Source organism: Octopus bimaculoides, chromosome 20 (assembly GCF_046866305.1).
Source record: "Octopus bimaculoides isolate indiv1 chromosome 20, ASM4686630v1, whole genome shotgun sequence".
NCBI lineage: Eukaryota > Metazoa > Mollusca > Cephalopoda > Octopoda > Octopodidae > Octopus > Octopus bimaculoides.
Window position 1 is genome coordinate 37,767,805 of NC_142947.1, and position 27,500 is coordinate 37,795,304.

General features: G+C 34.3%; 1 protein-coding gene across 2 annotated transcripts in view; it reads left to right on the forward strand.

The window, feature by feature from the left end:
• The window catches only part of LOC106871144 (protein shifted-like), a 328,503-nt gene that overhangs the window by 289,873 nt on the left and 11,130 nt on the right, over positions 1 to 27,500 (forward strand). For both annotated transcript variants that reach the window (XM_089338385.1, XM_089338386.1), the window contains 2 exons: positions 6,094 to 6,189; positions 10,596 to 10,694. In XM_089338385.1, coding sequence (XP_089194511.1) covers positions 6,094 to 6,189; positions 10,596 to 10,694 — 195 coding nt within the window. The remainder of the gene's footprint in view (positions 1 to 6,093; positions 6,190 to 10,595; positions 10,695 to 27,500) is intronic.

A 27,500-nucleotide genomic window follows, 5' to 3' on the forward strand; every position in this document is an offset into this window, starting at 1 on the left:
AAGAAAACTCCAGAAAAACCCATTTATTTTTCACGTATTTCAGTCACTGGACTGCGGCCATACTGGGACACCAACTTGAAGATAATAGTCGAACAAATCAACCTCAGCACTTCAGTTTTTTTTCCAGTTTGGTACATATTTTACCGCTAAGTTACGGGGACATAAGCCAACCAACACTGGCTATCAAGCAGGAGTAGAGTGTGATACCAGACATTGACACAGACATACACATAGACACACAGACTCACACACAAACATACACAAATATACCCGCATATATACTTACTCGTACACACACACACAACATCGGTGCTCCAGTATAGTCGAGCTAAGCCAATAAAAGTAATATATATATATATATATATATATATATATATATATATATATATATATATATATATATATATATATATATATATATATATATATATATATATATATATATATATATAGCGCTTCTTCACAGTTTCTCTCTACCAAACTTACAAGGCATTGATCAGATTGGGTCTATGGTAGAAGATATTTTCAACCACATGGTTGCAAAGCGCGCTACCTAACCACATAGCCAGATCTGCACCTATATTTATCTACTATTTTTATTTTTAACCACGTCTCCTCTGTACAGTTTTTTTCTCCGGCTAAGCCAGTGTCTGTTTACTGCATTGACATTTTGCAGTCCCGAATTTAATTCATTTTTTTAGCTTTTGCGACATTTTCTGTTATTGTTTCTATATCAGCTTCCATGTCATGTGTGTTGGCCACATTGCTGACGTTAAATAGTTTCCATTTTGATAATTTTTTTTGTAGTCATAGTTCTATTTCTCAATATTTGTGTTGTAGAAAGGCGGCGAGTTGGCACGCCGACCAAAACGCTTAACGGTATTTTCGTCCTTCTTTATGTTTTGAGTTCAAATTCCGCCGAGGTTGACTTTACCTTTTACCCTTTCGGCGTCGATAAAATAAGTACCAGTTGAACACAGGGGTCGATGTAATCGACTTACCCATTGCTTCGAATTTGCTGTCCTTGTGTCAAAATTTGAAAGCAATATTTATGTAGTAGGTATTTTATAATAATAAATTCTCATCAAATAGCAATTTATTTGCTGAATTTTTAAACAAGAGCGTCGACTTTTATTAGAGTCAGTTGACCCGTGTGCTTTTGCCCGTCGAGACACAACGATGCCGGAACAACGGTTGTCCTAGAGTTCCTTGCACTGAAGCGTTGAATATGTTATGAACACACATTCGTCGTAAAGGAAAAGTTGTTTTCATGTTTTATAATAATAGGTATTTTATATTAATAATTCGTTATCAGCAATCAGTTTGTCTGCTGAATTTATAAACAAGAGCGTTGACTTTTGTTAAATTTATTAAACCCGGGCATTTCTGGCTGATGGGAAACAACGATGTCGAAACACCGGTTGTTCTAGAGTCTCTTGCACTATAGAATCGAGTATGGTATGAACATACATTTGTCGTAAAGGAGTTGTTCTCATGCGAGAAAATACACCAGCGATTAGCATATTCATACTCGAACCTGTCGGAACGAATTTAAAATTAATAAGCAAGTCATCTTTATTTTATAACAGTTTTCTTATTACAAGAGATTCGTTACTGCTTCCTGCATATAATATTCTCTGTCAGCATAAATATTAATTATTTCTTTTACCGTCATTATTTTCCGTCATATCTAAGTTTGCTTATTTAAGCTTTTATTATACGTCAGCCCGCGTCTCCTTTATGCCATTGTCACGTGTACTGTTATGGAGTTTAGTATTTTCAGGCTTTTAAGTTTGATCATTGGACTAGCCCCTTCCGCCGAATGAAACGATTGGGTGCAGCTGTTTAGACGATTGGGTGCAGCTGATGAATTGGCCTGACTGACTGGTCATTCATCCTGTTTTGACGTGCATTTTTTAACATTGGGAGGAAACACACATTCACGTTTGTACTCACATTAAGGTCAGGAAGGAGAGAGAAAGAGAGAGAGAGAGAGAGAGAGAGAGAGAGAGAGAGAGAGAGAGAGAGAGAGAGAGAGAGAGAGACGAGAGAAATTTGAAAACGTCGTATCAGTGACGCCAAATAAGCGGCATCAAAACGGCTGCACTAGAATGCAAGAGTATGCCATTTACTAGATGGCTTTAGCTCCGAAGATGCTTGTTTGTTTGTTAAAAACTGTTGTTTTCGCTTTATTGACGACTGCTTGGACACTAGAGGGAAACTTACCAAAAAGTGTTCTGATTCCGTTCTGATCTTTTCTTTAAGTGCCGGCCTTTAATTGTTTTGATGTGGAGAGAAATCCAAACAATTGATACATCCAAAGAGTTGTATTATTACTTTGGATGTGTTGAGACATCTAAACAGTTTTAAGTCTCTATATGAGCTGTTGTAAAATAATATTATTGTTCGGACTATTAATACAATTTTTATATATTGTTGCAAAATGCGGCCTCCTGACACCAACACAGTTCCAACAGTCAAGTGAGCAGCTGGGAAACTGCAGGCCAGCCCAGCAAGTCTGGAAGTATTAGTCGTACCTGGCTATTTATCTTGTGTAATGTGGTTCTTCGTCGCCCGAGTTCACTTCGACTGGTCACGTCGCATCTTTTTTCCAACTGTCTTCGTTGTCAGCTTCACACTGACTGTAGTCCCAGATCACCTGACTTCACACCACCAACCTCCACACCATGTGTTCACTCACTGGTTTATATAGTTCACCTCACAGTAAAAAGCGCGCAAAAAGAAAACGAGCAGCATTCTTTGAACCAGTTACGTGATCAATGAACATTATTTCTCATTAGAATTAATTCTTGATCCCTTATTGGTTTTCTTTTGTAGAACTAGAAAACAATATTTCAATTTCGAGTAGTACCATTTAAAATCATATTTACCAGAATATTTCCCCTTTGTAACAACAGTATATACTTGCAGTATTATATCTATACTACATTTCCATCTTTTGTCATCGTATGTCTTATTCTTGAAAGTGTATAATGTCCAGACAGTATTCGAACTAGGAATTTTGTGGCCTAAAATATGAATAATATAGAACAATAATTATTGAAATTTTGGGTTATTTAAATTTACACTTCAGTGACAGCACCCATACCAAGCTAAAGCCAGTGCTGATATTACTTGGGGTAGAGTTCTCAGACACCTTCTTCACAGGGTCCTATCAAAAGCAACCACCATTAGATTTTCAGGCTGGATTTCCAAGCGTGACCAACCGAAGCTATGGATGTTATCCAACCATCTCGTTATTGCTCTACTCCTAGGTTACCATCCTGATAACTCAACTTGAAAAATGCGTGAAATTATAATATGCTCATTATAATATAATATATATTTATTATATATTCAAATATATTCAGCCGTGTTGTATATGCAGATGAAGTCACATATCTGACAATAGAAATACTCCGATTATGGTCGAAATTACGTAAGAAAAACTATTAGCTATTTTCGCCTTATTTCATTTACTTTTTCTACGCCCAAGTTCCACTTTCCGATGATGTCTATAAGGAATACGTAGAGAGGTTTACTGAAAACAGATGCTTTAGCCGGACGCTGCTTCTGATAGAACTCTATTGAGGAGGCACCAGAAGACTCTAAACCCAGTAACCTTCTAGGAATAGTGGGCAGAGTAGAACGGATGGGCGCAGTTATCCCCTAAACCGGGTGTCTTTGTCGTGCCAGGTCTGTCTTTTTCCTTATTGCTACATTAGTGTTTTCAGTCAATTTTAAAATGTTATAAGGTACCACTCATAAGGTGTTATGGAACATCATTCCTTAGTCCTTACAGAGCATCATCCATTAGGCATCCACATGCAGTTAGTAGATAGCACTCTTATGATGTCACTAAGTACCATTCTTAAGATGCTATTAAGTCCCACCCATAAATCTTTCTTTAGTATTATTCATTAGAGTTCACTCATTAAGCCATCATTAAATATCAGTCATACGTCATTATTAAGAAGCGCTCATAGATCATTATCAGTTGCCACTAATAAATCGTTATTAAATACCATTGATTTAGTAATGCTCATTAGTAACTGTTAGTTTCCGATAATATTATTGTTAGTAATTCTTTCTACTGTAGACACAAGGACAGCAATTTTAGGGGAAAGGGCAAGTTGATTATATCAATCCCAGTGCTCAGCTGCTACTTGTTTAATCGACCCCGAAAAAGATTTTAAAAATTCACAGTCGATCTAGGTGGTATTTGAACTCAGAACGTAAAGCCAGGAATGCCACTATGCGTTTTGTCCGATGTGCTCACGATTCTGCCAGCTTGCCACAAAATATTGTTCATACTATCATTACTAATGTATGGATTGAACTAACGGTTAAAATTTTCAACAGATATCGTAAACATGGGAGATAATTTGAAACAGAAAGACACAAGAGGTTTGCTTCATTTTTTTATGGCGTCGTGACTTCAATAGTTTTCCTTTGTTATGACGTTTGTGAGACTGTGATCTGTATTTTGACGTCAATAGATTTGTTCCTCTTCTATGACATCACTGAATCTGTCTCCCTTTCATGACGTCACTAGGTTTGTTTCTCGTTCCCTATTTCAAATTTACTAGAGTATCCGAGCTGTCGATAATGACGGCGGGTTACAACTTTTTTGGTTTGTATGTATAAATATTCGATTTTTCCAATTGGAGATATTGTTGAAAAATGTACAAGATATAAATTTCAAATGAGAGTATGACGATGTAAGTAAAAATACCAAAATAACAGGGAAAATAAGTTAATTATATTTATCACTTTCCAAATATACAGGTTTGATAACTTTTAATATGTACAATATGTTGCAGTCAATGATTCACTCGTTATTCTACATTATGTTATTTTCTACAACAAATATTCTACCTAATTTCCTAAATGATGTACATGTATGTGTCTGCAACACTATCAAAGTACATGTGTACTTACACATTGGTACTTGATCTTACAAGCATGTCAGATAATTTTATAGAGGTTTTCAAGAGATAGCAGGTGTGGTTTCTACTCAAAAGATACAAATTTACATAAGCATTATTATTCACATTTACTACAAAGTTCCCGAAGAACAAAGTTCCCGAAGAACAAAGTTCCTGAAGAACAAAGTTCCTGAAGAACAAAGTTCCTCATATAGAGATGAGGAAGCACCAATACACCTTGGGTTTCTTAAATTTCAATCTGTAATTTCAAATTACTTCTGGTTTTTGATCTGTTAAAATCAAGACTTATATACGTGCAGTATAATAAGTAAGTTGGTTAAAGCTGAAAACATGATAGGTCTCAGAAAATTGAATATAAAAGGTAAAAGTGGAATACAATTGAATACATGAAGGTGAATAATAAATAGTGGAATAAGTGTAAATACAAAAACAAATAGCGTATTTTAAATACATATTGATGATACATAGCGTAATATATATATATATATATATATATATATATATATATATATATATATATACATATAAGGATATATATATATATATATATATATATATTATATATATATGTGCATATATATATACGTCACATTTAGTGACGATTTAATTTTTTTCTTTATGGTATTATATTGCGCCCAGTTGTTTATATCATATATATATATATATATATATATATATATATATATATATATATATATATATATATATATATATATATATATCTGTAAAAATATGTGACACTTATTCGGTAGCCATTATAAAACTCCTAGTTTCGGATGCCGGGGTGGGAACCCACGCCGCCATCCAGTCATATATGGTCCTTAAAAGATAAAGATGTCAGTTACAGCAAAAAAGGTAATTTCTCACAGGAATTTCCAATGGCCGGATAACTGAAGAGATGGCGGCGTGGGTTCCCACCCCCACCGGCATCCGAAACTCGGAGTTTTATCATGGCTACCGAATAAGTGTCACATATTTTTACATATAAATTCGTCTATTTACATAATATCGAGATCTATTTCTTTCTTTCTTTTGTTGTCCTTTCTATCAATGTATATATATATATATATACCCGCTTATGCTGTTTAACACTAATCTTGCATACATTGATATAAAATATATGCCTGTTTGTATTCATTCATAGCTTTATGCAAAGAACGATGTCAAAATGGAGGTCGATGTGTTAAGAAAGGTCACTGTTGGTGTGCCCCAGACTTTTATGGTGAAGCTTGCCAATATCGTAAGTAAAATTTCTCTCTTTCAAGTTACGTATTGAAATATTAAAATGACAAATTCATTAAAATAATTACCTGTTGGCTACTGGGTTCCATAATGGGCTAGCCCCACCCCTCAGCCTACAAAAATTTCATACCTTGTGCCTATACCCGAAAGAATAATATATATACATACATACATACATACATACGTACATACATACATGTTATAATATAAATAATATATATGTGCATTTAAACATACGTATATGTACATACTTACACATATACGTATATACATATGCATATGTGGGCACAGGGCGTCACAGAACGTAAACAACATGAAATACGAAAACAACGAGAAATACGAAATAGGAATACATGGAATATGAACTGTTTTTGCGAACAACGAAAGAAACAAATGGAAAACAAGACAAGCAACATGTATATATATATATATATATATATATATAAATTCTTTTCTTTCTTTCTTTTCTTTTTTATTCTTTTATTTGTCTCGCTTTTTTCCGAACCGCTAGGTTACGGGGACGTAAACACACCAGCATCGGTTCTCAAGCGATTGTGGGGGGACACAGACACACAAACATATACATATACTTACATACATACATACATACATACATACATACATACATATATATATATATATATATATATATATATATATATATATATATATATATATATATATATATATATATATATATACATACATGCATACATATATATATACATACAAGACGGGTCGGGTAGGTTGCCGATGTTCGTCGCTGACTGCAGACTGAGCAGTAATTTTTCGATTCCTTACTTCTCGACAAACACTATACTGCGTTCGTTCAAAATCACTCTGTATAGTTCTCTGGTGACTTAAGATCTACCGTTATGGTTTAACTATCCTCCACTGATGAGCTCTAATAAAACTGAAATATATCCAGAGTTGTCTACGCTGCATCAAATATCAAACTCTCACAGTATTTCATATTTCATCTATTTCAACCTATTTAATATTCAGGGTTGTTTCCCCTATATATATATATATATATATATATATATATATATATATATATATATATATATATATATATATATATATAAAATTATAATTTAGGGTAACTAAGAGATACCGCTACGCCGAAAATAGCAGTCAAATCTTGACTCTAAACCACAATAAATGTTCATATAACACCAGGAGAGAAGACGAAGAGACAAAATAAACTAGCAAAAGTTACTGGATAATTCCAGATCCCGGATTTCTGGCTCTGCATAAGAAATGCTTTGCCTCATCAGTGGAATACACTCAGAAAAGCTCCTGGCGCTATATGACCATTTAATGTGGTTTTAGAGTCAAGTCTTGACTGCTATTTTCAGCGTGGTGGTATCTCTTAGATACCCTAAATTATAATTTTAAATAATTGTTACTTTTGATGGTTTTTATTCCCATGCTGGCTACCTGATAAAATCGATATTTAAATATTGATATTATCCTTATATATATATATATATATATATATATATATATATATATATATATATATATATATATATATATACATATACATAATTAAGGGATCAGCAAATAGTTGCTTCACCACATACCGAAGTTCAGAAATAGCAGCTAAAAAGCTGAGACTCCAACAGATAGCATTACTTGTAACTCACAAAGGCAAAACAAGAAGAAAAACTAACCAGTCGAAGTTAATCATAAACGCGTTTCTGGATTAGGAGCGATAACACTCCGTTTCCTTCATCGGTATGATATTCTAGTTGTAAATTCGACGGTGCTAGCAAACTGTGCATGCATGAACGAGCGAACACCATGCATCGGCACAGCCTGGAAGCACATCCGAACCCACATAGGCCAGCCAGTCCACTATTCCTCCTCAAGAAAATTACCATGTGCGTCACAAGCAATACCGCAGAAAATTTGCGGTTTACTATCAGGGAGTGAATAATCATTACAATTAAAAGGGTAAAGGTCTATCAATTTATTAATAAATTAACAATTAATAATTTTTACCAAGGGCTTGTGTGTGTGTGTGTATGTTTGTGTGTGTGCGTGCATGTACGTGCAAGTATATGCATATGCATATATACATATGCATGCATAGATACATGCATGTATATATATATATATACATATATATATATATATATATATATATATATATATATATATATATATATATATATACATATGTACGCACATACATACATACATACGCATATGCACTCACACACAAGTATAGATAGATAAGATGGACAGATAGACAAACTGGTGTTTTACATCTGTCAAATAATAATAATAATAATAATACTAACAGTAATAATAATAATAATAATAATAATAATAATAATAATAATAATAATGATAGTAACTTTGGTGGATAGCTATATAAGCAGCAGTTTCCATGCAGGTGTTCACCACACTTTTGAAATAGGTTAACCTGATTAAATATTGACGTAGTCTTTGCAATAGTAATTTGTGGTTGCTTTTTGTTGTTATTGGTTTTGTTGTTACTTTTGTTGTTGTTGTTGGTGCTGTTGTTGTTGTTGTTGCTTTTTGTCTACTTCAAGCGCTGGAGAGAAGCAAAATACTGCAAACTAGAGGCGGAGAAGGGCAAATCAGCAGATAAATAAACTTTCAATTTTTTTTCTTTGTCTGTCTCCTCACTCCTCTACTTCCTCCTCCTCCTCCTTCTTCTTCTTCTTCTTCTTCTTCTTCTTCTTCTTCTTCTTCTTCTTCTTCTTCTTCTTCTTCTTCTAAATATTAGTGTACAAGTGTTAGGGCAACGTTCCTCCACACACACACACACACACACATTTTGTTTTTAGACAAGAAGCAATTTAAATAGTTTGATGAGTCTGCTTGTAGGTGCATGAGTGTGTGTATGCATGTGTGTATGTGAACGCGTGTATGTTTGTGTATAATTAATTAATTATGCTTACTTTACGCAATCAAATTAATTAATTCCTTAGACAAGTGGAAAACCTCAAATTTTATTGTTGTTCAGTTATAGCCGTGGACTTGAGCATCTCACAATATGGTACTTGTGCGTAAGCCAATTGCTTGTCTGTTTCTGTGTGTGCGTGTGTGTGTGTGTGTGTGTGTGTGTGTGTGTGTGTGTGTGTGTGAGTATATTTATTCTTATCTTTTACTTGTTTCAGTCATTTTTTGATTGCGGCCATGCTGGGGCACCGTATTGAAGAGTTTTAGTCGAACAAATAGAACCCAGGACATTTTTTTAAAGTCTGGTACTTATTCCATCGGTCTCTTTTTGCTGAGCCGCTAGATTACGGAGACGTAGACAAACCAGCACCAGCTGTCAAGCTGTGGGTGGGACGTGGCAACACAGACATAAACTCACACACACACACACACACATACACATATATACGACAGGCTTCTTTCAGTTTTCGTCTGCCAAATCCATTCACAAGGCTTTGGTCGGCCCGAAGCTATAGTAGAAAACACTTGCCCAAAGTGCCTTGCAGTGGGACTGAACCCGGAATCATGTGGTTTGGAAGCAAGCTTCTTACCACACAGCCACGCCTGCACCTAAGCGTATACACACAGACATACACATGTATATACACTATATAATACAGTTTTATTTAAAAAATTCTTGAGCCCTATAACTCATAGGACCAGCAACATGATTTCCATGACGTGATCAAGATCTCTGAACGGGAATGTAACTGTAAATGTTAGTGTGAAATAATTTTATCGGGAATTGTAAGGATAGCGGATGCAATATCACAAGTGCTATTAAAAGTGATCGTTTTTACTTTTCCATGACTATTCTGTGATGCTTTTATGTGCAGGAAAGTTACAACAACATACCCACTTCCCTAAAATTATTGTAATAATTCCATGGTTATATTTTGGAGAGGATTTCGTTTCCGAGCCAAAACTACGACGTCGTCTTGTATTTCAACTCACATTACCAATGCTTTTGGAAAAATCACGAACGTTTGCCACACACCATCAACAACAACAACAACAACAACAATGATAATCCTTTCTACTATTGGCACAAGGCTTGAAATTTGTGGGGGAAGGGACTAGTCGATTACATAGATCCCAGTGTTTCCTTGATACTTAATTTATCGACCCCGAAAGGATGAAACCCATAGCCGACCTCGGTGGAATTTGAACTTAGAACGTAAGGACGGACGAAATACCATTAAGCATTTTGCCCGGCGTGCTAACGATTTTGCCAGCTCGCCGCCTTAATAATAATAATAATAATAATAATAATAATAATAATAATAATATTAATAATAATAATAATAATAATAATAATAATAATAATAATAATAATAATGATAATAATAATAATAATAATAATGATAATAATAATAATAATTTCATATATATTTCGTTTTAATTGCTATGTTTTTCTTTCTTCAGAGCACTGTAACAAATCTCCTTGTAAAAACGGAGGGACCTGCGTTGGTAACAATGTGTGCAGATGTCCACCAAAATTTTCCGGAACCATATGTGAAGTAGGTAAGTAAATACATGTCATGTATATATATATATCTATATATATGTGTGTGTGTATGCGTATGTGAGTATATATGTCTGTGTATATATGTGTGTATGTGTATATAATATACTGAAGTACGGAATGAGTGTGTGTGCGAAAGAAAGAGAGAGAGAGAGAAGGCAAGATAGAAGGTGAGAAAGGGAGAAAACAGTTTTGTTGACATAAATTCACTCTTGAAAGGTCAGCACGTTGATGACTTGATAGGTTTAATTATATCTGGATACCGTATGGAAAAAGCTAAAGGAAATGTTGTCCTTCCAAATAGTATAAACGCGCATTTAATACGCATGCATCACACTTGCACACACACACACACACACACACACACACACACACACACACACACACACACACACACGGGGTAGGACCATCCGAAAAGTTGGCGAAACCAACATTCTTAATGGAATACTTGAAAATTGTGGAATTTTTTTTGCACATGAAACCATTGGTAGTAGTGCTAATCCGCAAATAAAGAATTAAAGAATATTTATTCATTAAATGCGGTGTTGAGCACTAATTCTTACTGTTCGATACTACCCCGTGCGCGTACACACACACACACACACACTGACACACACACACACACACACACACACACACACACACACACACACACACAACCCGCACTCACACACATTTGTATGATAGTGCGTGTTTGATAGAAATAACTTCTGTTCTAGCAGTTAACAAAGGAAAGATCATGCTTTGCTGTATCAATAAAGAGTTGTGCTTCTTCGTGCATTTACTATAAGTCTAATTCAATCATTTAAATAACCTATATATTGTTATGATCGAAGATAACTTCAAACTTCGCTATCTGAATCATGTTTTTCAGGATTAATGATAACAAAAATGTTACTGTTCTGTATAATAATGTATAGAAAGTCAAATATAACAGCATCAAATTTTAGCATTAAATAGCTAAATGTATATTGCAATAACCAACTTGTTAAATAAGAAAAATCCGAAAATTTATCTGCAAATACCGTTACAAAAAGTATTGTATATAATATAACAAGATAATTGCACCTGATTAATTAACTTATCGTAAACTGCAACATCAGCTGGGAGTTATGAAGCATTGTGAATGTTTACAATAAATCATTCCATGATGCTACATTAGCTGCTGTGCCTCACGAAATATCTTTATCGTATTATTAAATATTTAACATCTTGGCTCGGTTTGGTAGTTTTTATATTACACGTTGGTCTACCTGTTAATCTATATTGTGATAAATAAAGTCATTATAAGTCGTTGAGCAGGGAGAATCGTTGGCACGCCGAGTAAAAAAGTTTAGCGGCATTACGTCCGTCCTTACGTTCTGAGTTCAAATTTCGCCGAGGTCGACTTTACCTTTTATCCATTCGTGGTCGATAAAATAAGTACCAGTTACGCACTGGGGTAGATGTAATCAACAAGCCCTCTTCCGCCAAATTTCAGGCCTTGTGTCTATAGTAGAAAACATTATTAAATATTTAACATCGTGGTTCAGTTTCATAGTTATTATAATACTTGGGTCTACCTTTTAATTTATATTCTTTTCTACTCAAGGCACAAGGCCCTAAAATTTTTGGAGGAGGGGGACAGTCGATTAGATTGGCCCAGTACGCAACTGGTACTTAATTTAACCTCTTGGAGTGATAGCTGATGAAGGCTCAATTTATTTAATTTCTTCTGTTAAGTGCGTGATTTAAAAAATGCTGCCCAATTTACACACACACACACACACACACACACACGCGCGCGCGCAATTCATTTGTGGGTTAACAATGCAGCCAATAGTTTCATATGAAGACATCTTTGCAATTGTGGTCAAGTGTGTCACATAGAAGTCTTCTTGGGTATTCCCATCTCAAATGGAGACGACTATCAACGCTTACATGTGGCACACTTAAACAATTGCAAAGATCTCCTCGCATGAAACCGTTAGTTGTCTTGTCAACTCACAAATAAAGAATATTTATCCATCAATGCATATTGACTGTTCATTTTCACTGTTCGATATTAGTGTGCATGTGTGTGTGCATGTGCGTGTGTGTGTGCATGTGCGTGTGTGTGTGTCTATAAGGCAATGAATCGTAAAGTATAGTTACTAGCTCTACACTTATCGGTATAAATGGTCTTCTGGCCTCTTTGTGTATCTGATGGCGATGATGATGATGATGATGATGATGATGGTGGTGGTGGTGGTGGTGGTGGTGGCGGCGCTCAAGATCATCATCATCATCATCATCATCATCATCATCATTACTTTTGTAATGATGATGATAATGACTTCGTTGTAAAGAAACATACAAAAAAAAATAAAAAATTCATAAATGATCTTGTTTCTAGGTGGAGAATATTTGGAATACACTCACGCATGCGCTCCTCCCACTTATGTATATAGATGTCTATGTAGCACCATGCACCCACCCACAAAGACACACACACACACACATACACATACATGTGTCAATAAATATGTCTGTATCTGTGTGTGTGTATGTGTGTGTATGTATGTTTGTACGCATGTTTAAATATATATACGTGTGTGTGTGTGTGTGTGTGTGTGTGTGTGTGTGTGTTTGATTATTCTAGTTGTCGTTATTATTTAACAATATACTACTCTGTAAACATTGGTACTCTATCATCAGCGAATGTCGACTAAAGTCTTTTCATAGAAAGGAATGTTGTGTTTAAGACAATGTCACTAATGTAACATCTGATTAAAGGGGAGATAAGTGGGGGACGGACTTTTGTTTAGTATAAACAAACCACTTGTTTAAACATATGTCGTAATTTGTGTGTGTATGCTTGTCTCTGCGTGCGCGTGTGAGTGTGTATGTAAGTATGTATATATGTACGGATGTGTGTATGTAAGTATGTATATATATACGTATGTATGTATGTATGTATGTATGTATGTATACCTATGTATATATGTGTGTGCGCGTATGTGTGTATGTATGTATGTATGTATGTATGTATGTATGTATGTATGTATGTATGCAAGTATGTATGTATGTATGTATGTATGTATGTATGTTGTAAAGATGTATGTATGTATGTGAAAGTGCGTAGTCTAGCGGTTAGGGTGTTGCATTCTGGATCGCAAGATTATGGTTTCGATTCCAGGTGGTGCTTTGTGCTCTTGAGCAAAACACTCCATTTCATGTTGCTCTGCGATAACTTCGATAATCTAACATGCCAACAAAGAAAGAGCCGGTTTCTAACCTAGATCCAAGGCTCCGTCATTCAAATTTCAACAACAGTGAACAGAGTTTTTTTGTATGCATGTATGTATATGTGCAGATTTCTATGTTTTGTTTTATGTATGTATATTCATGCATATAGTTGTATATCTTGACATGCTTATATATACTTATATATACTAGTGTCTATCTGCTGATTTTCAGCTTCGTGTGGCTGTCTTCAGCACCTCAACATATCCTGTAGTTCCTGTAGTATTAATGCTAAGAATCAATGGAAAGGTGTGAGGCGGCATGATATGATCTTTGTTGCTTACCTCTTCAAAATCATCGAAGTCAGTGGAGACTTAGAATGCATCACTCTGGGAACAGTAGAATGATCTGTACATAACCATCTATCATTTCTTCTGTGAGACTTTTGGTCTTAGAGGGTGTTTTTCTCATCAGAGAACCAAACCCTGTCATATTCGTGAGGGTTTTTAACGTTGTTAAGTAACCGCTTGGCACAGATCAAACGATTTTCCTGCATCTTCGTAGACAACAACTAGCTGCTCCTCAGTACATACAACTTATACCGAATGTCCTCATGCACCACAGTTTTGACAGTGCACTCTGACACCTGAAGTTCTTTAGCGATGGCTCTCATTGATTTTTCCTGGATATTCATTGATAATATTTTAAACCTTCTGGATGAATTGCAGTGTCCTTACGTTTAGAATAGTCTTTCTCTTTGACACAGTTGAAACATTCTGGCTAGAAGCTTCCAATTCTATCTGAACATTGTGTACAAAAGATCTTGTAACATTTAGAAAATTGGCAATTTCTAAATCGCTGTTCCGTATATATAACAACAATGACAGCATGTCTATTCTTTTCTTGTGTTACCATTTTATCTATTATGAAGGATCTAAAAAAAATAAACCCTTTTAGTTTGTTTGAAGACGGTAATATACTGATAAGTGTTCAAATATCTCTCACACCCCGTACTATTTCGTCGCTAAGGCTGCATCTTATCACTGTGTCATTGTAATAGTGTCATTACCTCTTCTAGTTTAGTAGGAACAGCCATTGCGTAATAGCGGTATTGTGACGTCCATCGTGACGTTTGTTATGGCTCTTGTATCACGGTCGATAACTGCAGTGAATGTTTTCCTGATTTCAAAAGCATTTAAGAAGAGAGATCTTGAGAAATAGATGGAAGTCCCCATTGTTTCTACTTAGGTGACGTGCAGAGTTTTTCCTATGTCACAAAATACGCATGCGCATGTTTACACACACACACACACACACACACACACACACACACACACACACACACACACACACGCACGCAGACACACAAACACACACACACTCACAGATGCACGCATATATAAAAACTTAGATAAAAAAACTTAGATATGTTTCGACCAAAGATTGGTCCAGGCCATGTCTAACTTAATAGCACCACCTGATAGGATTATCTAAATCCTTTTTACAGTCAAGTTTGGTCTATGGTCCATTCAAGTAGTCAGTTCTTATTGAGTGAGTTGTATCCAGGTATGGGTGGTTTGTCTGGTATTCTTTGAAGAAAGCTGTCTAGACTCCGTTTAAAGCTGATAGGATCTGTTTCCTCTTTTATCTGTTTCGGGACAATATATATATATATGTGCGTGTGTGTGTGTGTATAGTAAAGAGTTTCATTGAAGAGAGTATATGTATGTATATATATGTATATGTATGTGTATATATATATATATATATATATATATATATATATATATACACACATTAAAAAGCATTTATTCGGGCGGCCTTGAGCAGAAATATTAGAAAAGTTGATACAATGCGAGACGAACAATGTCTCTCTCTCTCTCTCTCTCTCTCTCTTCTCCCGTCGGGTTACCGTACTACCAATTACACCAAATCTTGGTTTCTCACTCCTTTTTTTTCTATCATTGACCCTGCATATGAATATCATACATATAAAATATAGCATATTATATTTATATTTTGGCGTTTTATCTAAATCATAAATATAAAATTTCAGTGCGATATTTGGCTGTGTGAGGTGGCGGGCTGGCAGAATTGTGACAACGTCGGAAAAAAGGCTCAGTGGCATTTCTTCCGGATTTTTTTACGCTCTGAGTTCAAATCACGACTAGGTCAACTTTTCCTTTCATCCGTTCAGAGTCGATAAAATAAAGTACCAGTGAAGTACTGGAATTGATGTAATCGACTTGTCTTCTCTCCTCAAAATTACTACTGGCCTTTAACCCTACGACGGATCGGCGTTCCGTTAAAGAAGAATGTTGTAATGTCGGTTTAGTTATACGTCACTGAAGACGGTTAATCGGCCTTATAAGTCCCATGGCTCATGAAAAATAGTAATAATAATAATGATAAAAACAAAGCATCTGGGTGTCTGAGACAGTACAGAAGCAGTCTAGCTGATGTTGGTTGAGTGACTACAACAAAAGATATAAATCTGTGACCCCATTAAGATAAGAGAGTAGAAAATATTCTTGAATTACCAAATATAATGTTTATAAGTGCAATTCTGACAGTTTAACTTGATAGGGCCTATTTGGTGCAATCTGGAGTATCGTTACTGGGAAAGCAATATTCACGTGATTCGCCTTCTGTTGTAGGGTTTATATAATGTTATCACGAGTTAGAATATGAATATAATATATTTACATTTTTAAGAATTTGGAGACTTAGAGAGAACGAGAAATAATTTGTCTCTAACGGTTGAACTCGAAGGAGATAAAAGCATAAATAATAGAGTGTAAATATTGGTGAGAAAAAAACCCCTTTGGATAGTAAAAGTCGAAGATTGGTAAGAACACAGTTTCTTAAATGGATAGAAAAATTCAAAAGGATTGCTTTCTTCCAGTGGTTTAACTTTTGTCATGTTTGCAGAAAATGTACAGATTCACAGAAGGGTCCGTGTTCCACGGTCAGCCTTCCATTTTTTTCTATTTGTGCTCTACTTACATTTACTGGTATCTGATCGTTGAACATCTATAGCCAAATTCTCTTAATAGGGGGTGCTCAATTGATATATATGTATATATGTACTAATACACGACAGGTTTCCATACAGTGTCCGTTTACCAAATTCACTTGCAAGGCATTAGTCAGCCGGTGCAATGGTAGATTATACTAATTCAAGGTGCTAGGCAGTGAGACTGAACCCGAAACCATGCGATTGCAAAGCGAGCTTCTTAATCACACAGCAATGGCTGCTCTCGCTCAGGATCAAATATCTCAAAACTTAAACAAACACGACCATAGAAAAACACAATCGCTTGGAAAGGCCATACAGAACAGGATTTTCCTCGTAAATGCACAAGCAGAATATAGACACACACACACACTCACAGAAACAGTCACATATATACATATCCATACATACATACATACATCCACGCACACAGACACACACACATTCACACGTATATATATATATATATATATATATATATATATATATATATATATATATATATATATACACACACGTATATACTCACACACACTTATTCTTACGCACCTTTTGGCACATAATCAACGAAGACGGTGATTACAGGAAAAATGTAAAAATAATACAGACATAATAAAGCTATCTAAATAGTTTAAAGAACACGCGCAGGTATAGCTGCGTAGTTAAGAAGCTAGCTTTGCAACCACGTGGTTTCGGGTTTAGTCCCATCACGCGGAACCTTGGGTAAGCGTCTTTTGCTATAGCAACGAACTAACTAATGCCTTATAAGTAAACTTGGTTGACGGAAACAATGGAAACCTGTCGTATATATATGTACATATACATATACATACATACATACATACACACACACACACACACACACACACACACACACACACACACACACACACACACACACACACACACATATATATATATATATATATATATATATATATATATATGCTGTTGTGTCTGGGGAGAGTCATTTTCTTATCGTGCCTTAAAATTTAACACACTCACCGTTAAAATTTCCACTTATTATTTTTATTATTATTAATAATAAAAATTTTAAGGAACGATAAGAAAATGACTCTCCCCAGACACAACAGAATATGCTTCAACACACGAAATCACATAAAAAATCATCTTGCAAACCAAATCCAAATACGATATATATATATATATATATATATATATATATATATATATATATATATATATATATATATATATATATATATATATATATATATATATATATATATATATATATAAGGGGTTTGTATGATAGTGTAGAGAGGAATATATTATTCAAAAGAATTCCATCTATGTTTTTTATGTTTTATTTATATTCTTATAATATTAACGTAAAATATAGAATATATAGTATATAGAGTAAAATGAAATGATGTATTGATTGTCTTATTGAATAAATGAAATATTGAATATTAAATATTGAATATTAAAGGACTAGTATACTTTCTTGCATCGACATCAGTGAGTAAATGGTACTTAATTTATCGATCCGGAAGGATGAAAGGCTAAGTCAACCACGGCGGAATTTGAACTCAGAACGTAGCGGCAGACGAAATATCGCTAAGCATTTCGCTCGGCGTGCTAACGTTTCTGCCAGCTGGCAGACTTACATAATAATAATAATAATAATAATAATAATAATAATAATAATAATAATAATAATAATAATAATAATAATAATAATAATAATAATAATAATAATAATAATAATAATAATAATAATAATAATAATAATAATAATAATAATAATAATAATAATAATAATAATAATAATAATAATAATAATAATAATAATAATAATAATAATAATAATAATAATAATAATAATAATAATAATAATAATAATAATAATAATAATAATAATAATAATAATAATAATAATAATAATAATAATAATAATAATAATAATAATAATAATAATAATAATAATAATAATAATAATAATAATAATAAAAAATATTCAGACAAATACATAACAAAAACACCAGGACTTACAAATATATATAACATACAGAAAATTGCACTACTGAGTACTGCACACATTCTACGCAAAACACTTTCAATACAGTAAACATAAGAGCACCACAGCAAACCACAGCACATACCCAAGGCGCACAGAGCTGCGCTCGGTAGTGAAGTGAAAGCACGTTATAAAAATAAAACTACTGAACAATAATAATAATAATAATAATAATAATAATAATAATAATAATAATAATAATAATAATAATAACAACAGAAAAAAGATGGTATAAACACACGCCAGAAAAGGTTACAGAAAACGAGAAAGCAACCATACTCTTGGATATGCCAATACACACAGATAGAGAAATTAAGGCAAATAGACCAGATATAGTTGTCAAAGATCACGAAGAAAATAATGCTTTCTAACTGATGTATCAATACCAGCAGATGACAACGTTTCCCTAAAAGAAATGGAAAAACTTTCAAAATACAAAGACCTGGAAATAGAGGTAACTCGAATGTGGAATCTAAAAACAGAAACAATTCCTATCATAGTAGGTGCCGTAGGTATAATAAAAAAATATTCAGACAAATACATAACAAAAACACCAGGACTTACAAATATATATAACATACAGAAAATTGCACTACTGGGCACTGCACACATCCTACACAAAACACTTTCAATACAGTAACCATAAGAGCAACACAGCAAACCACAGCACATACCCAAGGCACACAGAGCTGCGCTCGTCAATGAAGTGAAAGCATGTTATAAAAATAAAACTACTGAACAATAATAATAATAATAATAATAATAATAATAATAATAATAACAACAATGGTTTCAAATTTTGTCACAATTTTGCCAACAACTTTTTTTATGGAGAGGTAAGAAGATTACGTCGACCTCAGGGCTCAACTAGTATTTCTTTTATTGACGCCAAAAGGATGAAAGGCAAAGTTAACCTCGGCTGATGTTGTGCTCAGAACGTAAAGAAATTTAGTGATTTTGTGAACGACAGTGAATATTTTACTCCTGGTACCTGCTACTTTTTGTGATACCTCGATGCATCTACAGCTATCGTTCTTACTGTTGTTGTTCCTGCTGTTGTTGCGTTTGTTGTTGTGTCTGCTGCTGTTTGTAATTGTCGTAGTAGTTACTGCTGCTGTTGTTGTTGTTGTTGTTTTGCTATTGATACAGCTGTTACGGTTGTTGCTCATTATTACGCCTGTGATGTGTGGTGAGATGTGTTACTTGCGGTGAGCTGGCAGAATCGTTAGCACGTCGGGTAAAATGCTTAGCGGTATTTCGCCTGCCGTTACGTTCTGAGTTCAAATTCCGCCGAGGTAGACTTTGCCTTTCATCCTTTCGGGGTCGATAAATTAAGTACCATTTACGCACTGGTGTCGATGTAATCGACTTAATCCCTTTGTCTATCCTTGTTTGTCCCCTCTATGTTTAGCCCCTTGTGGGCAGTAAAGAAAATAAAATGAGATGTGTTACCTGCGAACGAAAGTTTTACTTTCAAAATTACCTCCCACTTTTGTCTTTTTGTTTGCCGCGCAGCAAAGACAAAGGCGTGAAAGCTATTTTGAAAAATTTTATTTAATTTAATAAAGAGACGTTTTCCTCAATTTTTTTTTCTCCCTGTGGGACGATTAATAAAATGGGCTAGCCAGTTTCTACAATCCTGGACGGTTCAACAGTTAAAGTATAATAAAATTAAGAACAAATACAATCATATGGAAAGGAAAACAAGAAAACGAAACCTACGGAGATTCTAAAACATGTTGAAGTACGGCAATGAAGAACAACAAGAACTATAATAATAATAATAATAATAATAATAATAATAATAATAATAATAATAATAATAATAATAATAATAATAATAATAATAATAATAGCAGCAGCCGCAACAAAAATATGAACAACAGTATAGTTTTTTCATCTTGAAAATAGTTAAACGAACTAAAGTTACGGAGTGAAAAATATTTGAAAAAAAAGAAAATAATGACATGCAACGAGAGTAAAAGAAGATAAAAGCAAATAATAATAATAATAATAATAATAATAATAATAATAATAATAATAATAATAATAATAATAACGGAAGGAAAACGGTGCAAAAGCTTCAAGAGAATTCCTACATTTTTTTTCTTTTTCTTTTGTCTTGCTTATTAAAGTTCTTCACTGACAGCTTTGAAGTTAATGAAGAGAGGACAAATATGTTAGAAACATCTAGAAAATGGCACCTGTTTCTCATTATGTATCTTTGGTGGTTGGAACTTACAAAAAGAAACAAAAAAAAAACAACAACAACAGCGAAACAAACAAAACAAACAGATAAACAAAGAAAACGAACAAACGAAAGAACCCAAAAACAAATAAATTTAATAAATAAATAAATAAATGAACTACTTTATTTTTCTAAAAAAAAAGGGGTTTCTTCTCTTATGTTGAAGAAAAGAAAGAAAAACAAAACAATGTGATATATATATATATACCTATATATATATATATATCTATATATATATATATATATATATATATATACACATGTATATATATATATATATGTGTGTGTATATATATATATATATATATATATATATATATATATATATATGTGTATATATATATATATATATATATATATATATATATATATATATATATATATATATATATATATTTATATATATATATATATATATATATATATATATATATATATATATATATATATATATATATATATATACACATACATTCATACATACATAAGTATACATATTTAAGTTTATATGTAAATAGATTTAAAAAGAAAACTATTAAACGTTGATAGCATCAGGCTGGTACTACACGTACGAATTTGTGAAACAATAAAACGTCTAACCTCAATTTAGTGGTTGGTTGGCTGGTATCATCCGCCACCTGGTTTAAAAACTACCATTTTGGCGGTGTTTCGGTGCTTTTGTTCTGTCTTCGGCTCATGAATATAAAGCCGTGCGTTCAACTCTTCGACCGGCTGCTGCTTCGTGTTTTTTGGGTCAATGTTCTTCATTTCAGCATCGTTTCACGTCACTTCACGTTGTTTCACGTCGCTTCACGTTGCTTCATTTTGTCTGGCTCTCTAACGAGTCTTGCAATCGATCCTCCACCCCGCCACACAAATACACATATATGCATGCATGTATACATACATACATACATACATACATGCATATACATACATATACATACACACTCAAAAGGCAGCGAGCTGGCAGAGACGTTAGCACGCCGGGCGAAATGCTTAGCGGTATTTCGTCTGCCGCTACGTTCTGAGTTCAAATTCCGCCGAGGTCGACTTTGCCTTTCATCCTTTCGGGGTCGATTAAATAAGTACTAGTTACGCGCTGGGGTCGACATAATCGACTTAATCCGTTTGTCTGTCCTTGCTTGTCTCCTCTTTGTGTAGCCCTTTGTGGGTAGTAAAGAAATAACACACACGAATGCGCGCGCGCGCACATACACACAAGTTTTGTGGCCCTCGTGAAACTCCACCATTTATGCTGCTTTAGATTTCTTTCCATTGTCGGTATTTCTTGAGAGAGCAATGTTGATATCACTGCTCTCGTGTGTGCTTCTTGCTTTGATGTTTGTTCACTAGTGATCTTTCACAAGTTGAATTGCTGTTTGCATGTGTTAATATCGACTCCATATAAAACATTTGCGTTTTCCGACAGAGTATTGAAAATCTGTGGCCATTTGTCACACAATTTATTACAATACTTGGTCTCTCCAACGGTGAGAACTTTCGACCATCTGCACTGTTATCCAATTCAGATGTTTGCATAGCTCTCAATAACGAGATTTGATGCCAGACTTCTAACATCTTCCTCCCTTCTGCCGTCCACGAAATAGAGTCATAACACTTTCAACCTCCCTCAGTTGTTCATCTGGTTCATGAAGACAATCTTCATGCTATAGGAACATAAGATTACTTCAAGTTCTGTAGTAAACTTGACACTAAATATTAATCACAGCTGCGAGAAATAATTCACATGACTGAGAAAACGTTCTCTACAAAACCAGTATTACTTATTATTCGCTTATTCTAAATGTTCTCAGAATACATCCTGCCAGTCAGCAATATGTTGTTGCCATCTTAATTGTATGCACAATAAAAGATGCATCGTCACTCACTGTAATTGGCAGGGTTACACACTCATTGTGAGCCTGGGGTTGTAGTCTCTTCCGGTCGCCGTGTATATTGGTTGCATTGTGCTAAAATTGCTTTAAACTTTCAGTGTTAAATAACATCTTGTTTTCATCAGCCCACTTGTGCATAGTATTGAAGTTTTTCAAAAACATTCTGACATTCATCGAGACATTTGATTTCATTTCCTTTCCATGTTATCTTACCACCACCATCATAACTACTCGGTTGACTCAAAAGTCTTTTCGTATTTAAAACATTGATTAATAACTCAAACAAATTACTTACGAAAAGCGTTTATTTATCAAAATATATTCTATCATATTCTCTCATATTCTATTGTCAGTTTCCATCGTTGTACCGGAAGCTCAATTCTACGCTTATAGATTTGACTGGTTTATTGGCAAAAACACCTTACCCCTCAGCTTCATCCACATTATTGAACCACCGTCCGTGCAGCTCGGAAAAAGTGGGAATTTGATGGACTGTAGGCAGGGTGAGGTAGCACTTTCAGCCCCTCAAATTTTCGCTGGTCACATTGCCAGTATACTGGGGCATTGTCATGCTTCAGGAGTGCATATCTTCGATTGATCAATGTCGGGCAGCGGGTTTTCAAAGCATTATATATTCGCCATTGTTGAGTTACTGCTCACAGTATGACCATCTGGGACAAACTCAAAGCGCAATACTCCCTCGAAATTCCGCCAACTACACAACATGAGATTCTGTTCAAACCGCTTTTGTTTGAATATAGGTTCTGATGACTGGCCGGAACGAAGACACTGATTTATCTTATTAAAATTGCAAAAATAAATTCATTTTTCATCCCCAGTTACAATTCGATGCCAAAAAAACGGGCATTCGAGGATCTGCCAGTAGTTGTGTGCAAATGTTCAGACGTCGTTGAGCCTGGTCATTGGTCAGTTCGTGAGGAGCTTCTCAACGGTGTCTGTTTACAAGGCTGAGCTTATGAAGGTACTGATTGATAGTACTTTGTGAGAGACCAAGTTCTGCTGACAATGTACGAGTTCTTGTGTTTGGCTGTTGTTCAACCGTTTCAAACAAGGCCTCGTCTTCTACAACAAAAGATCTCCCTAACCTTGGTTTGTCTTCGAAGCTGGTGTCATCTTCCTCGAAACATCTAAACAAGTTTTGTGCCACACTTTCGTTGACTGTTCCTCTGGTTTCCACCTCATTAATTTCTTTTGCCGCTCTCCTTGCACTTAGCCATTTTTTTTCTTCTAAAGGTAGGATAAAATCGCACTAATTGCAATTTTTTTCACCACTCCTTATCAAACCTGTAAAATAAAGAATGAACATTTAATGTCTATTATAGATATTGATATGTTAAGTATGAAAATAAATAATAAACAGCTCAGCAACGATTGGCCAAAATGTTGTATCAAATTAAGGATATTTCATGGGGATATAAAATGCCAAAAATCATTAGTCAACATCCTATTAAATCAAGAAGCTGTTTATCCCATTAAGGAGATGTGTGAGAAAGTTACTATAAGGAGTAACTACCTAAAAATTGATCCTAGAGATACTCTGCTCAGAAGTCTTAAATTTTATGAAAGAACATCGATGGATTTTATGAAAGAACATCGATGGATTTTATGAAAGAACATCGATGGATTTTATGAAAGAACATCGATGGATTTTATGAAAGAACATCGATGGATTTTATGAAAGAACATCGATGGATTTTATGAAAGAACATCGATGGATTTTATGAAAGAACATCGATGGATTTTATGAAAGAACATCGATGGATTTTATGAAAGAACATCGATGGATTTTATGAAAGAACATCGATGGATTTTATGAAAGAACATCGATGGATTTTATGAAAGAACATCGATGGATTTTATGAAAGAACATCGATGGATTTTATGAAAGAACATCGATGGATTTTATGAAAGAACATCGATGGATTTTATGAAAGAACATCGATGGATTTTATGAAAGAACATCGATGGATTTTATGAAAGAACATCGATGGATTTTATGAAAGAACATCGATGGATTTTATGAAAGAACATCGATGGATTTTATGAAAGAACATCGATGGATTTTATGAAAGAACATCGATGGATTTTATGAAAGAACATCGATGGATTTTATGAAAGAACATCGATGGATTTTATGAAAGAACATCGATGGATTTTATGAAAGAACATCGATGGATTTTATGAAAGAACATCGATGGATTTTATGAAAGAACATCGATGGATTTTATGAAAGAACATCGATGGATTTTATGAAAGAACATCGATGGATTTTATGAAAGAACATCGATGGATTTTATGAAAGAACATCGATGGATTTTATGAAAGAACATCGATGGATTTTATGAAAGAACATCGATGGATTTTATGAAAGAACATCGATGGATTTTATGAAAGAACATCGATGGATTTTATGAAAGAACATCGATGGATTTTATGAAAGAACATCGATGGATTTTATGAAAGAACATCGATGGATTTTATGAAAGAACATCGATGGATTTTATGAAAGAACATCGATGGATTTTATGAAAGAACATCGATGGATTTTATGAAAGAACATCGATGGATTTTATGAAAGAACATCGATGGATTTTATGAAAGAACATCGATGGATTTTATGAAAGAACATCGATGGATTTTATGAAAGAACATCGATGGATTTTATGAAAGAACATCGATGGATTTTATGAAAGAACATCGATGGATTTTATGAAAGAACATCGATGGATTTTATGAAAGAACATCGATGGATTTTATGAAAGAACATCGATGGATTTTATGAAAGAACATCGATGGATTTTATGAAAGAACATCGATGGATTTTATGAAAGAACATCGATGGATTTTATGAAAGAACATCGATGGATTTTATGAAAGAACATCGATGGATTTTATGAAAGAACATCGATGGATTTTATGAAAGAACATCGATGGATTTTATGAAAGAACATCGATGGATTTTATGAAAGAACATCGATGGATTTTATGAAAGAACATCGATGGATTTTATGAAAGAACATCGATGGATTTTATGAAAGAACATCGATGGATTTTATGAAAGAACATCGATGGATTTTATGAAAGAACATCACTACAATTTGTCATCTCTTAAAAAGTTCAGCAGCCAGTCTCGTAGTTTCTCATTTTTTGCCGACATCACATAACATTTGACGTTCTGTGTGATGAACTTCCTGCGGTTGATTTGAAGATCTATGAAATCTAACATTAAAAAGTTAAGCGGCTACTTCAGTAACCAATCAGAATGCTGTATAAGAGAGATGTGAGGTTAATATTACGTGGCACAAAACTGTGCTGGATATTATTTCGCAAATAATTCTTCTTTACGAACGTAAGCAGTTACTTTATTAACATATTCACTGAGAATATATATGTGCGAGTGTGTATATGTGTGTGAGTGTGTGTGTGATGGAGAGAGAGAGAGAGGGAGAAGGAGAAGGAAGGAAGGAAAAAAGGAACAAAGAGAAGTGTAATGTTTAGAATCTGCGGTACGTTACGTCATTTGTGGAGAGAACGCAGCCGGCTTTCCTTCAGCGTTTTGGCGGAGATTACCAGTTGCAAGGAAGCTTCCAAAACGTAAATTTTAAAGAGAATTGTCGGTAAATGATGAGAGCTTTTTGCCAACTTTAGGCTAATGTTATCTCTGGCTGATATTAATTACATTTTGCGATCTATCTGTCTACATCTCTATAAAGCCAGACACACACACAAATAAATATTATTATTATTATTATTATTATTATTATTATTATTATTATTATTATTATTATTATTATTATTATTATTATCATCCTCATCATCATCATCATCCTCATCATCATCATCATCATCATAACCCTCCTCCTCCTCCTCATCATCATCATTATTATTATTATTATTATTATTGTTACTGAGTGAGGGAGCAGTGCATGCCATCAAAGTGACACCGGGGTAAAATATTCGAAGCCCAGTATACTCATCATGACTACCCGTCTGATGAGAGTACACCAGGCACATGCATCACAACCATATGTGCGCAACATGGTGATCTCAAATCAAGATAAACAGCGTATGGCCATGAAGGTGGGACCCAGTTTGAATTTTCTTCAGGTCGAGTGGCCCATCCCGCATGTAGAACGAAACACTCCTGTTTCTATAGGTGAATTATCCAAACCCCTAAGAATTCCTCTCAACACATGGCTATGATGCTCCCCCACTACTTCTGCTCGTGATCAGAGATGCACATATCGTCATCCACCAAGGGAGATGCTCAACTGGTTAAGATCAAACAACCGACAAGCAAAGCAAATCTATGATATTGAGCAGAATATTTGCTGTAGCCCATCTTTTTATACCAAGACAAGACAATGTATATGATAA